This window comes from Phalacrocorax aristotelis, chromosome 6 (assembly GCF_949628215.1).
Source record: "Phalacrocorax aristotelis chromosome 6, bGulAri2.1, whole genome shotgun sequence".
Lineage (NCBI taxonomy): Eukaryota > Metazoa > Chordata > Aves > Suliformes > Phalacrocoracidae > Phalacrocorax > Phalacrocorax aristotelis.
This window is the reverse complement of record NC_134281.1, coordinates 30,685,731-30,700,519: the sequence shown is the minus strand read 5'-3', so window position 1 is coordinate 30,700,519 and position 14,789 is coordinate 30,685,731. Positions and strand designations below refer to the sequence as shown.

Below are 14,789 nucleotides of genomic sequence, written 5' to 3'. Positions count from 1 at the left end.
ATAGCACCAAAACATGTTTGGGCCACACGCATGTAGTTTCTGCTTTGCTGGTATGAAATTTATTGTATGTGCTCAAACACTCAAGCGTTCTCCAAGGGAATGTAACCCACCAGCATACACAGCCTAAAAAAGTCATTACTTCAGGCATTAATGTTGTGAGTTCTGGATGAGTTTTAGTTTTGAAATCTCTAAAACCAGCACTGCAAAACGTCAAGTTGGAAAGACCTCAGAATGGATTCATGCCTTTTCCTATAAATAATCTTATCTCCTGTGTTTATCTAGCTATTATTGAAATGAGTGTGAAATGAAACTTGCCCATTGTAAGGCCCATAACTATATATCTGGTCAAGATCCAACCCTTTACAAACAAGAAACCAAAATAAAAACAAAGTGGGCAAAAAAACAAATCTTTTCTCTCACTGTTGAAACTGAGCTTACAATCAAGCTGATTATCCAAACTACTAATCTATTATGAGAAGTAGAAAACTGGGTCTGAATTTATAGTTAGAGTTACATCTTTCTAAGTGTTAACACTAGAATTATTATGTCTTTTTATTGAGGTTCAGAGCCAAGACTTTGCTACCAATCTTCAGAACCACTTCTAAGAGGTTTTAATGGTTACCAAGACAGGGTACAAATCCATTGGCACAAGATATTAAATTCACGTTCTAAATCTAACTGTGAATCCAAGGAACTCCAAGAACAATGAAATCTAAATATAACACTAAGTATGCTAATATTGCTCTGATTTTGAAAGAAAACAATAAGAAAGGAGGTCAACTCAAACACAGCTAGAGATGCTGCTGCAAAGAACAAGAAAGAAATTAAGAGACTGAACTGAGATAAATCATTTTCTCCAGTTATAACAGCACAAGACATAACCTGAACTTGATTTATATGCATGAGACTATTTTCTTTTGGACAATAAAGGCAGCATCAATAATAAACTGAAGTGTGACCAACAACCTTCTGTTATGCGGAATCTTCTCACAGGATGAAAAAAGGCTTTGTGTAGCCGTAGTCAAGGAACCATGTTAAATATCCAACAACAGTAAATAGCTAAATGATATTTTTTCTTTTTAAGATTACGGTCTCACATAAATAGAAAAATATGTTTTTCATTTTAAAAAGGAAAAAAATCAAAACCAAACACACATAGGATTTCATATTTCAACTCTAATTTTGAATGTTCAAATATCCACCAGGCAAACTAGAAAGTAACAGATGACAGCAACAACAACAACAAAAATTTAATCTTGATTCAATCTTAATCTTCAATCTAGTCATAGACTATCTTCATGCCTTTTATGCACATTTTACTTTATGGAAAACTAGCCAATATGCTGTTAAATTAAAAAAATAAAAGCAATGTGATGCAACTGGGGGGAAGGGGAGGGTTCAGCAAAGAAACCATAACAAAAACCAGCCAAACTCTTTAGAGTTCAGATACAGAAGTTCGACAATAATATCCTGGAGTTATACTTTTTAAACTGTCATGGGTTTACCAAAACAATCTATATTTCAAGTTTTTTAATAATATGAAATAATGTAGCATAATATTCTAACAACTAGCATTTTTTCATACATGATAAAATAATACTGTTTTTAAATCGTGCCAGTCAATTTACTTACTTGAAAAATAGACTGAGAACATGAAGTGCAATGTAGCAAACCGGAGCTAAGCATTCTCCCCCTTTTCTCTTCATGGTCTATGGTTTTTAGCAGTATTTCTCAAGTGAGATGAGGAACGCGATTTTTTGAACATATGTTAACATATTGTCTCCAGTTCAGCACACACAGATGCACATTTGTTTCATGTGAGACTTCTGTCCTCATTAGTAATGCTTCTGCTGCATTCCCTTCTACTGTAATGGAGATACTCATGAGTCATGTTGTGTACTTGCCAGAAATCAGTAGTTTAGGGTTTTCCATATAACTGCTAGACTGAATATAGAAAACTGAGCCAAACTTCCTTAAAATTCCAAGGTTCCCCTGAAGTCAATGGGAATTCTGCTTGCAGGAGGGATGAAGGGTTGGACCAAAATATATATAATAATACAAATGAGCAACCACATTTAAAAGATGCAAAAATGCTTTTTGATGAAAGCAATGAAAAGATATAGCTGACTTCTAGACTGAAATTTGTATGCACGTATGAATGCAAACTTTGTTAGCAGGCATGTTTGCAATGCATGTTACCTTCATTTTTCATTATTTTAAATTACCAGTAACAAGAATAATGTTTCCAAGAATAGGGAAAAACCCCAAACCTTACAGTATAAACTAAATATCCACCTAAAATTTTGTCATTTTTCTGCACCAGCACATTATTTTTCAAGCAATATTTACTTTATAAGGAAGAAAAATAAAAATACCCATGGTCTTGCTGGTTTCTGCAAGTTCATTTAAATTCAACTACAAGAAAATGAACAAGACATACCCAACCATGAAAATAATTTCAACGCTGACATCTTAAGCTACAATTTCACCTAGCATTTTCCTATCTTTTCCACTTCTTGAATCCAGGAACAAGAGGAAGGGGACTCAAGCTAGCCTGAAGATGCAGTAGTGCATGGAACTGCCACACAGGCAAACAAATCTGAGCATAGAGAATCCACTTCGTGATTTAGCCACTTAAAGACACGGCACAAGCACCTAGCAAAGAAAGGGCTAGAATGCACCTTAAAGATCACATTGTTTTCACAGAACTATTGATATGGGTTTAAAAAAAATGAGAAAATGTTATTAGGGGCAAACCAGTATTAACTGATCTAACTGCAAAATGAAAGGAGTAGAATGGAACAGCTTTTCTCTATAAAAAAACAAGTGATGAGAATATATAGTTGTGCAGATACACTGACAGGCAGAGCAAACTACACACTGTTTCCAACTCTATAAATATATCAGCCCCAGATATATGGAGATCAAGTTTGAATTCTGGCTTTATTTCTCAATGAATAACACTTTATTTCAGAAAACAGATAACATGGTGCTGATTAGGGGTGGAACACCACAGCTATACTCGATCCTCATCATGGCTAAGTAAGATACTTTTGCAGCATCACTTTTTATTTTAAAAAAAATCATGGTATTTAGCTAGAGTTAAGAAGCCCTTTTTGCTGTGGACTGCCTACAATAATAGCTTGACTCCTAACTACTATAATTATTGGAAAAAAAAGTTGAAATTTATCCCCTAATACTTGATATCAGAACTAGAAATATAGTCCCCTTCACAACTGCTTTGATGATGTTCTTCCAAAAGGTATTTTGCTCCAGTAGTGAGAAAAGATGGAGACAGTTGATCATACTGACCTTTCTACTGTCACAGACACCTTCCACACACACACAAGACACACAGCCACAGATGTTCATTTTTCACTCACAATTTTATTAAGAAAAAAAACAGCTGAAGTAAATTGTGCATTCTTTTCCTGACAGACCAAAAATGAATAGAAATAACCAGAGTTAGTATATGAAAAGTAATAAAGATGAACGATGCCAACAGAGCAGGAATGTACGAGCAAACACTTTAGATCAGCCCTCAGCTCCTCCTGCATCAATACTGTCTGCAACAGCAACTAGTGACCGATGCCCAAGGACAGGTATAAGAACAGAACAAACATACTGTGGCAATTTCCCCATCACAGCCTCCCAGCCTCGGGTAGTCTATAGCATATGGACTGCCAAGCCAGAAGCATGATCACAGCATTTAATACACCATTCCTCTTTGGATTTTTCTGATTTTTTACTCATGTCAGCTTTTGACATCCTGAATGTCTTGTCAATGTATTCCACAATTCACTATGTATGGTTTGTTTCCATACTGCTACCTTGATTTTAATTTTTTTTACACTGAAGAGAAACAATGACTAATTATATCCAGTGCTCCCCCATGACATTCACAACCTTACAGACCTCTCACACTCCCCTGTGCCTTAATCCTTTCTTTTCTAGGTTGGAAAATCCTAGAGACTTTAATCCTCCCTTAGAGGAGTTCCTTTGTCATTCCTCCGAAGTCCTTCCAGCTGTGCTACCATGGACCACTTACACTCAGCATTCAAGATCGAGGCACACCATGGTAATAGTAGCAATGATTTTTAACAGATTTTGTTATTATTTTTATATTACTAATATCTCAATACTTTTTGGTAAGCCATGGCTCATTAAACTACCGTTTCCATAAGGTGACTTACAGCAACCCAAAATCCTCTTCCTGACAGGAAACAAATAAGATTCATTTTGTTATTGTATGAAAACTAAGAGCTGCTTTTCTTCAGAATCAATATTTATATTTGATCTCTTGAATTTCACTCTGCCACTTGAAGTCCAAATCTTTCCCAAAATAACTTATCAACAGGTATTCCTCACATACATCACATTTCAAATCTCTTTCTACCAATGTAAAATATGTTCATCTTCCTAAAAATTTAGTTTTAAACAAAATAATACCATTATTACAAGAGCACTTCGCTATGATTTATTATTTTTAAAATACAGGCTTACTAATGCAGTGAAATCCATAAAATAAGATGATCATCAAAGTGCAATTGTATCAACAACCAATCATCAGAGACATACTTTTCCCTAAAAAAGCTTCTCAAGCCAGGATAAATCAGAAGAAAGGAGCTGCAAATGCATAGGGATAACATGGACAAAACTTCCTGCTGCACTTAGGCAATAAACCTCATATATTGCCATCAGAATGAAAGGGAAAACAATAGAGAAAGTATCTCTGTAAATCCCATACAAAATGCTGATTCACCACCAAAACAGAGTTTCTTTAGTTAGCAACATTTACAAATTAAATCAGCGGCAAATAATATTTCAGCCCAACAGAAGAGGTTGGAGAACTTGTCATCTGCCGATGAGGCTTGTTGCCAAGACACCTGAAATCCAGTAAACAAGGTACAGCAACAGCTTCTTTTAGATACAATGAAATGCAGCCTTAAATAGATTTAAGACTAGGTATAGTTCCCTTCAAGGACATGATTTTTCTAATATCCTCATAAAGGTTTTCACATGAGTCAAGTGAAGAACGCATCTATGTAACAGAAGAATTGAATTTAAAAATTTTACTTCAGATTTCAAGCTGAACTTTAAAAAACCCCAGAGCCAGAGATCAAGTAAAGCACAGCCAGAAAAGAAAACTAATTAATTGGTTGTGAGTTCCCAAGGTAAGTGATCACAGAAAATATGGTCTCCGAAAGTCTTGAGTTGAAAAATCAAAAATCTTTAAAATAATTTAGCTATGATAGCATGTAGTTATGCTTATATTTTATATTTATATTTATATTAGATTTCTTGCTTTTCTGTATGTCATCTTCACAAGCCAACATGAGATATTGACTGGACAATATTAAGAAGCCAGTATTACAGAGAAAGTAGGTTTGGATATAGGTGTTTAATTTATAGTCTGTGTTTGCTGTTTTGGCTTTGGTAATTTCAGTACACACTTAGCACTTATCCAACTCTAGCCAAAAAGTGGTCCCTTGAAATGAAGAAAAAGCTGCCACTGAAACCTTGCCATTATATGACTCTTTACAATGCTTATGTACATATAGTTGTATTAAAACTCATTCTAAAGACAGCAGTATCCCAAATCTACCTGATTATAATAAAATTATCTTATGAAGATCCTATTGAGGGCACAGATGAAAGACTAATCTGTTCTTGACCCAATGACAATTCATTACTCTCTCTTTCTTAATTACAACGAATTTCCTTACCATTGAAAACCCTAATAAACAAAGCTCTGCAAAAATCCTGTTGAGGCAGTTTGAGGCATTGTGGCCTTCAGCTGCCCATGTCACCCCTTCTGTGGAGGATTAACTGCATGTAGTGAAAGCATGAGCAGAGGACACGCACATGCTTCAGCCACGCCAGCGTTCTCTGCCATACATCCCCACCCGCTGCTGAAAATGGGTTTGGGCTAAGCTGCCAGACTGACCCGAAACAACCAACGGAAGAGGAGGCGAGGCATGTTTCATCCTGCTGCCAGAACAGTAACAATTGAAACCACCACGGGTTGAGTCAGTGAACATGAATCAGAGGTTTAAATGGCACGTCGTACTGAGAGAGACCTACGTGAATCTCAGCAGGAAACAAGGGGGTATACATATTCCAAAGTGACACAAGTGTTTTGTATTTGACAAGCCTCATTTAAGAACAGATGCAAACGCCGAGATAGAGTAATACAGTGGCATTAAGGTAAACTACCGAAAGGAGTAAATAAAGGTTACCCGCTCTCTGTGTTTGGCCTCCCAAAGCCACAACCTCACCCAGGCTTATATGATGTAATAATTTCAGGCAACAGATGAGGAGCAGTCCATCTGAGGAATGGTCCGCTCTTCTGTCTCACTACACAGTTCCTATATTTGTTTCACCACAATAGAACAGCTAATGAGAACCTGTATGCTATAATCACTTAATAAACACCAAAAATTTGTGGGTTCAGCACATGTCTTTCCTAAGTCAGAACAAATTCGCCTGGTCATGGAAAATAACATTTGTCCATTTATAACTCTAAATTTAGTTGTCACACAAGAACAACTTTTAAATAATACATGCACAAGCATAAATAACACTGGAGAGATTGTACAAGGACTAGAAACCTTCACCAGAAACAGGTATTTTAAGACTTTCCTGCCTAAATTGTATGAAATTAATAGTAGTACATCTTCCACACGCAACATACTTTGTCTTCTCCCAGGGTGCCCTTACACTTTCCTAATCCACTATCCTATTCTTCATTTAAATATCTCATTAAAACTGACTTCTTCCATGATGAAAAGAATTTGTGCTTACTCAAATTATTTATAGAAGCAGGAAAAAAGAGACAACAAGCATTATCTGTTTCATTTAAAGAAAACAAAGAAACAAACAGCAATGCTGTCAAGATGCAGAAGTGCCCTCACATGATTAACACTCCCAGCTTCACCTTCTCAAAACCTTCCTGTTTCGTCCCTTTTTCTAATACTGCCCATTCTAAAATTTAGATTGCAAGCTTTGAGGCAGGGATGAACATTGCATACAAAAGACAAAACTCTTTTCCTGGTAATTACGGCACTTAAAAAAGTTTCATTTTGATCCAAATCACCTTCTCTTTGTTCAAACCGAGTCATACAGTGATTAAAACGAAATGCCTTCAGCATTGCTGTCACATTCTTCTCAAGAGGGTTAAGTCTGCCGGCAGTCGGCATGAGACTGATAAAATCCCGAAGATCTCCAGGCATTTTTACTGCCTGAAATTGCTTTTCCAAGCCTCCTATCAGTGCAGCTGAAAGCACTAAGGTTTCCTTATATTCCTCCTACCTTTCACAGTACTTGGACAGAGGAATAGTTGACAGAAATTATGGATGTAAAAGTGACGTTTGTTAGTATTTTATCGAGGCTGTGCTGGGGCACAAAGCCATTAACAGCTTCTTCTGCATTCACATACTGTTCCTTTAGCACTTAAACCTCATGGAGCTCAGATCATATTTTCTGGAAGGATTTTCCTAGTATCAGATGGAGAAAGGAGTCATTTTATTTAAGATTGACTAGAAAAATCTGTGAGTAGGAAGCTACCCTTAAATACCCTTCTATATTGATTTCACGCCACTAATCTACAATAATGACATAGTCTTTTATTAACAATTAAAAATGCTTAATGACTGCAGAGATCTATATATAAATTTAGTATTTACTTAAAAATATTAAACAGGTCTACATTAAATAGGAAAGAACCCACACATTTTACTTGAACTTCATATTTGGTTTAGCAAAAATCATGTAATCTTTGGAAAATACTACCTTTAAGCAATGTTCCAGGTAATATTTCAAGTAACAGAAAAACACTGCCTCAGTGATGCTTCCATTTCTAGAAAGGTCTAAAAATCAATCAGCATCTAGTTAACAAAGTAATGTTTGGTTTTGCCATTCAAAAGACATGCATAAGATATTTTAATTTAAAAAAATCTAATTCAGCTCTTTAGCAGAATGATGTACCACTCCATCCATAAAACAGCCTAAAAAGAGAGAGGTAATGGGGGGGGAGGAGGAGGAATGGAATGAAGTCAAAAGCTTAAACTTATCCTTTTGGTGACAGTGACAATAAAACTGAAAGATCTGCAAATTAGCTGATCCTGGAGCATGGCTGGGGAGGCCGCCATCACCTTCGCTGACATTCTTTCCCCACAGCAATGTTGGCCTCCTGAACCTCTGGCACTTCTCCTTAGCAAAGTCAGCTCCAGCACCAGCATGTTGCTAGGCACACTGCAACTGAGTTTGAGATCTGTTGAAGGGATATATTCCCATCACGAGCAGTGGCTTGGATTTAGAGATACAGATCCTCAGCATACAAACACCAACATTAAAAAACCAGAAGAATTAGAAAGATTTTTTAAACCCTATATGTTAATTTGCTTGACTACAACTGTAATATGGAAATATAAAATAGTTTCATGTTGAGAACCAACTGTGAGAGTGTACGATCTGATGCATTTCCCATCAGCTCAATATCCTGTTGCAGCAACTATCTTATTTTTTACAGTTAAACTTAATTTTTATATGCAAGGTGAAATAGCTAATGAAATAACTAATCATTGCATTGATACCCTTTTCTCAATAGCCAATTTTGAATATTGACTGGTACGTTCTTTTACCCAAGGAAGGACATTTATTAGTTTTGCTGAGCATGAAAACTAACTGTGCTTATGGATATTCAGTTGTCAAACATTAATTAATTAAAAATAATCACAAAAGCAATATAAATGCTATTTTGAAAAGGTTTTCATGAACTGTACCTATGAAAGGTGGCTCAATAAAGCAAAACACTACAAACTTTTCAGGAGAGAAAGCACAAAGATTCTGCACAAAAATAAACATAGCATACCTCATGCTTTACCACGAACAATTACAAAATGGATTCTTAAGCAAAAATGGGGGTGGGGGAGAATCTTACTATAAGACAATAACTAAACTTTTAAAAGACAGCATTGTGCTTTTCATTACTAGAGATTTCTTTCCTTATAAATAACAGTTTTTTAAGGAGAAATTCACTTAGGCATTTCAGAAAATAAGGAAGCGCATAGAAATTGAATTAAGAAAAAATTACTTTTCTGGTAGCGCTTTTGCCTCCATTACACAATTTTTTTTTTTTACTTTTCCTTAGGCTGAAGATAAGATTCCAAAAACGGTAACACAATCAACCTTGACATAGCCTACACTACAACCATAAGTAGTCAAGAGGAATGTAATGGCATAACATAATCTACCTGCACAAAGGAGTATATATATATATGTATATATGTTATATATTCATCTTGCTTACCTATTGGGCATATTTCTTCACTATAACCTTTTTATTTAATATTTTACTTATGTTTTCTTCTCGCAGGAACTTCTTTTAAAGGAACCTAAAGTTTTAGCAACTCCCTCAATATATCTGTATATGGAGAGACGTTATTATTACCTGTTTATCAACAATTATTTTAACCTGCTGATTTCTTTGGTCAGTATCTGGTCACCTATTTACTAGGTATTTCATAAGTCATAAAGATCTTTAGGCACATGAAAGTGGGATGTGTACTCCAGATGCCAGCTTTAAAATTCTCATTCTTTAATCAGATTTTCATACAAGAACATGAGACTTCATATAATGACAGAATGAAAATCAAAAGTGACAGACTGGGTGACTGGAATTTCTATTGGAATTTTTTTATCCATTAGAACAACCAGCCTTATAATTTTAGAAGAGGATTTAGCACCAGCTGGAATACTCAGACAGCATTAGTAAAACAATAACAAACCTCCCTCAAACAGAATTTGAAATAGCGAGTTTAGAAAACACTTTCAAAAAATAAAACACACTAAATTTAAAAATTCATGTGACTGACCACCAGATCAAATCCTGACATCTTGCAAACAGCAAGAAGAAATGCAGTATTTAACTCTGCTGAGGATGTTTAGTTTGACAGATTCCAGGAGACCAGGAGACTCAGATTTACAGAGAACAGGCTGAAGCGTGACTTTACAGCAACTGAAATTCAGGGACCAGATAAGATAATTAGCGTTCTCGCACCAACCACATTAAGCCAATGTTTAAGAAACAAACCCCTCAAAAAGGGCAAGGAACCTAGGAACCTATGATTTGTTTCCAGGGTACTGGATTTCTACTATATTCTCTCCCTCCAACGACAGCCTGAGGAAAAAGAAAATCTTCAGTCCCACCTGACAACTCCACAAACTCAGCATGATGGTAGAGAGAAAAGTATTGCTAACTCTGCACTTGAGGGCAAGAAGCAGGTGGGCTGGTGAGTAAACCTTGTGCTGCAGCCTCTGAAGGGAATCTCTCTTTCTGACCTAGTGTTTGCAGGCAATAAAGCTTCAAGTTGCTGTACATCAGCTCCATTTGCTGAGGTTATACAAGCAGGGTTCAACTAAGGCACTACCGATACAAATGAGTTAGCTTGTGTATTTCTACATATTTGAAGTTGCAGTACCATGCTAACAGTGCATCTACCGCCTCCAGGCTGTATTGCTTGATTTTAATAAAAGGTTAGTTTAACTTCAAGCATTTCACAGAACTTTTCTTGAATTTCAGGAGGTCCCATAGAAACTTGTTACCAGGAATGCCAACAAACACCAGAATCGGTTAGCAGCCACCTCTGGAGCACAGAAATAAAACTACTTGATTGATATGGAACCAGCCCCATGGGTTGTGAGAAGTGAGATACTTCATTTTCCTTGTCCAAGTCTTGCACGCTGAAGACCTATTAAGCAGGAAACAATGACAAGATAATGACAAAACAAAAGGAATCAAGTCACATCTGTAAGAGGCGGCGAGGTCACACAACCTTATAGAGCAGCAATCAGCCAAAAAGAGCCCTCTGAAATAAACAGCAACTTTTCAAAAGAAGGCAGCAGACATGTTGCTGTAAACGTGGAGCATTGTGAGATATGTGCAAAGAATACTACCCATTTATCCACGATATCTATCAGGTCTAATTGTCAGCAACAGTTCAGCTTAGCTAAAGCAATGTTTCAAGTCCTGTTTCAATCTGCTTTAAAGATTGCGCCATGCTATAAACCAGTATATAAATGTTTAAGACGGCAAGTAAGCAGCTTTGAGGTTTGGATTTTAAATCAGACACTTGAGTCCTAACCCAAAAGAACTTTCACAGAGAACGGAGCGTAACATCAGGGAACTAACGCCAATGCTGGTTTTGATATACATAATACTACTTTATTCCATTGTTTCAACTTTCTTACAGGTTTAAAAAAACGTACAGGGGTTCAGAACCACCTCAACAGAACAAAGAATACATAATTAAGGGAGATCTAGAGTCAAACCACAAGTGTGCAAGCGTGGTTAGCTTCCATTACAAAAAGTAATAGGCACGATCTTTACATATGCATTTTGGTGAAAGAAGGAATAATAGTGCAGTGTTAAAAGGCACCAACAATCAATGATTGGGCCTTTTTTAAAAGCCAATAACCATCTAAGAAAATTACATTTGGTTCAAAATAATAATTTAACTATTTTATTGATTGGCATGCATCTGAACCCCTGGCAATTTATTACACGAACCTAATGCGTGCCCTTGCGAAATAAAAAAAGATTTCATCAGTGGACCTGAAAATCAGTTCAGTACAAAAGGCAATACTGAAGCTCTTTGCCCGTATTTAATACTAAACTGCCTCGCTCTCCTCCTTCAAGAACACTTGTCTAACAAACAGCTATTCAACAACTGCACAGAAGTATTTCTCTTAAAAGCAAGTGTAATTTTTTAATCCTGTAGCATTGACCTATTCCATGTGCTAGGAAAACATTAGGCACAGACCACAATTTACGTTTTCTCTAAAAAAAAATACAGTATGTGCAAGCTAGGTTCACACAATGGATTGACAGCTACAACAGTAAGCTATTTAGACTTCCCAAAGAAAAGGGCTAGTTAGTTTTAATTTTCTAAGCAGTGATGCACACCACCGCGTACGATTATCATATTTGCATTAGGATTATCTGTGTAGCCAATAAAGGAAAAAGCTTTAGTACACCCTAAAGGACACTACATCGATACTGTGTGCTCATTTAACAGGATCAAGAGAATGAAAGATTGAAGAAGTCATTGTACAGAGGCAGCTGCAGTTACTCAGCCAGCCAGGAAGGGCTATTGCTTTCTGCAGGAAGAATGGTTAGAAACTCAGTTTACCTCATAGGTGCCCACAAACTAAACCACTTGGACGCGATGGAACCTAGGGATGCACAGTATGGGGAAAAAAAGGGGAAATGAGAGGGAGAGCTTCTGTGAAAGTTGTACCAAAATGTGCCATTTTATCCAAAAGCATCATGCCTGATGTAGGTTTTATGCACTGCGGATTGTTTGTACAACTGAAACTTGTACAAGATGTGAGCAGAGATAGAGCTGATTATTAATCTGCAAGATCTACTATAGTCCTCAGGTATATAATTTATGGATAGCCACTTACTGTGTTGTTGATTGTTTCCTCTTAAATATATTTAAATTCAGAAGGCTACAGTATATTCTGACACAAAGATAGTAAGACAACTTTTCTACAAGGGGGAAAATATAAGGTAGTAACTAACTTATTTCTTTTATGAGGAACCTCCTCTGATGTGGTAGTTATTTCATGCCCTTTGGAAGATTTTTAGTTCTGTCTTTCTTGTTTGTCTCTGTGGAATCGCTCTCCTCACAATTTTACAAGAGCTATATTCAAGCTCAGAGACCCCTCTTACAGCAGCCTTTTCCTTTTCCGCAATCACTTTTAAACTCACTCTAACATCACGGAAAACTATTCAAGTAAACATTTCTCTTCTGGCAAGTTTCCAGATACAGCAAATACTATCAAAACTCCATGTTTTATTACATGCGCCAGTTTTCTTTAAATGGAGCAGGAATTAGCCCGTTTTCTTGGTTTAGGGTCCCGGACATCCCTGTCTTTTAAACACATACAAGATGAACATATTGTCTCTGACAGTCTCCGCAGTCCCAGCCTGAAAACACTGTTGGAGAGGCTATATATCACACAGTTGCAGAAACTATTGCTTATAGCAAGCCACGTCGTTAAGAAGGAAAGCGCTGGGTTTTCCAACACCCTAGAGCTCTCCAGCAGAAAGTATATGATATAGGGGAGCCACAGCACGTAGAAGACACTGGTTATCCGAAACAAAACCATGGCATAGCGGCGATCGGGGCTGTGTCCAGTCTCCCCAGCAGCATCCACTTCATGGCTAGGAAATCGAGCTCTCCGATCATTTATCTCTTTGGTGTGCTGCCGGCAAATTTTAAAGATGTGGAAATACGTGAAACATATGACAAAGGCAGCAGGAGCATATAGTAAGCACACGATAAAGCCAGTAAAATAGGCGTTAGTTAGCCAGGAGGTAGCACACCATTCAAAAATATCTCCATGGTAACCAGGTTTTCCCCAACCAAAAAAGGAAGGCAAGAAGATCAGACAAGAGTATATCCAGATCAAAATGATGCAGATTCTCAAGCGACAAGGTGTGACCAGTTGATTATAGGAGAGAGGCTTTGTTATAGCGAGATAGCGATCCACACTGATGCAAGCAAGACATGCCATAGATACGCTTTTTAGCACAGAGATGATATATCCAAAAACTTGACAAGTCAAGGACTCGTGGACACCTGTCGAGTAGTGGAGCAGTGATAAAGTAGGAACCAAGCAGCTAACTCCAACAAAAAGATCAGCATAGGCCATGGTCTGAATAAAATAGCTGGTGGTATAATGATGCAGAAGTGGAGCACAGTGAAAAACAAATATCACAGTTAAGTTACCCGCAATAATTAAAAATGTTAGCAAGACAATAACAACTGTCTCAAGGATACAGATGTCAACTGCATTGTAGTGACCAAATCCAAGAGGGCAGGAGAGATGCTCAGATATGTTCATAACACTAGTGCTCATATTCAGAGTCCTCCATTCAATCCATCGGGACTGGTTCATGTTTTGTGATTAGGAAACACTGCAATCTGAGCCTTAGCGAGTAGATGACCTGCTTAACAGCAGCTAAACTCTGCTTCAGCGTCTCACGATCTCTCTTTGTAGACACTGCCAATGCTTACATTTGAGAGGATTACAGTCCCATAGCTGTTGATGCCTCCTCAGCATCAGTGCATCACCTCTGGCACGCCTTAGCTTTAAGGAAAGAAAGAAAGAAAAGAAAAAAAAAAAAAAAAAGCCAGAAAGAGAAAGGCCACTGATCAGCTCCTCCAGTGCTCTCGACCAATCTTTAGCAAACAAAAGGCACTTCTAAAACAAACAGGTACTGTGAAATAGGGAAATAAAAAATTACAAAAGAGACACATTCATTTCCCAGGGAAGGAGTGGGGGGAATCTCTGACTGCTTTTTTTTCCTGAGAAAGTCATTTACTTTGGAATATAACAGGGTGAGGGGGAGGAAGGGAAGGAGGAACCTCAGTACATCTCAGGTTTCCCAGACCAGCAGTTACTGGAGATAATCTTTTTCATGTCTCAATTTAAATCACAGACTGACTGAAGAGTGAAGGAAAAAGTTCACCATCTAATGCTGTCTTTTCTGGCTCCATTCAGGAGATGCTACTCCATCTTATCCATGCTATTCATTGGAAAGGTAAGGAAAGCATTTTTGTCAAGGTTAATTCCAATAGACTCACCACTGTTTGGGTATGAATAATGAATTTTATTTGGATGGAGACAGGTGGGGGACAAGGCAGATTTGTCCTCTGACTCCCAAGAAAGAAAACATACATCTCGCATACAATGAGGAAGATCGTGTCTATTCATTT

At 37.2% G+C, this 14,789-nt stretch overlaps 2 protein-coding genes across 3 annotated transcripts in view; both read right to left on the bottom strand.

Moving 5' to 3' along the window:
* RABGAP1L (RAB GTPase activating protein 1 like) overlaps nt 1-14,789 on the bottom strand; it is a 261,437-nt gene that overhangs the window by 156,068 nt on the left and 90,580 nt on the right. The window lies entirely within an intron of this gene.
* On the bottom strand, nt 12,794-14,113 carry GPR52 (G protein-coupled receptor 52). The gene has a single exon (XM_075096829.1). It carries the CDS (start codon nt 13,966-13,968, stop codon nt 12,883-12,885), a length of 1,086 nt encoding a protein of 361 aa, XP_074952930.1. The 5' UTR covers nt 13,969-14,113; the 3' UTR covers nt 12,794-12,882.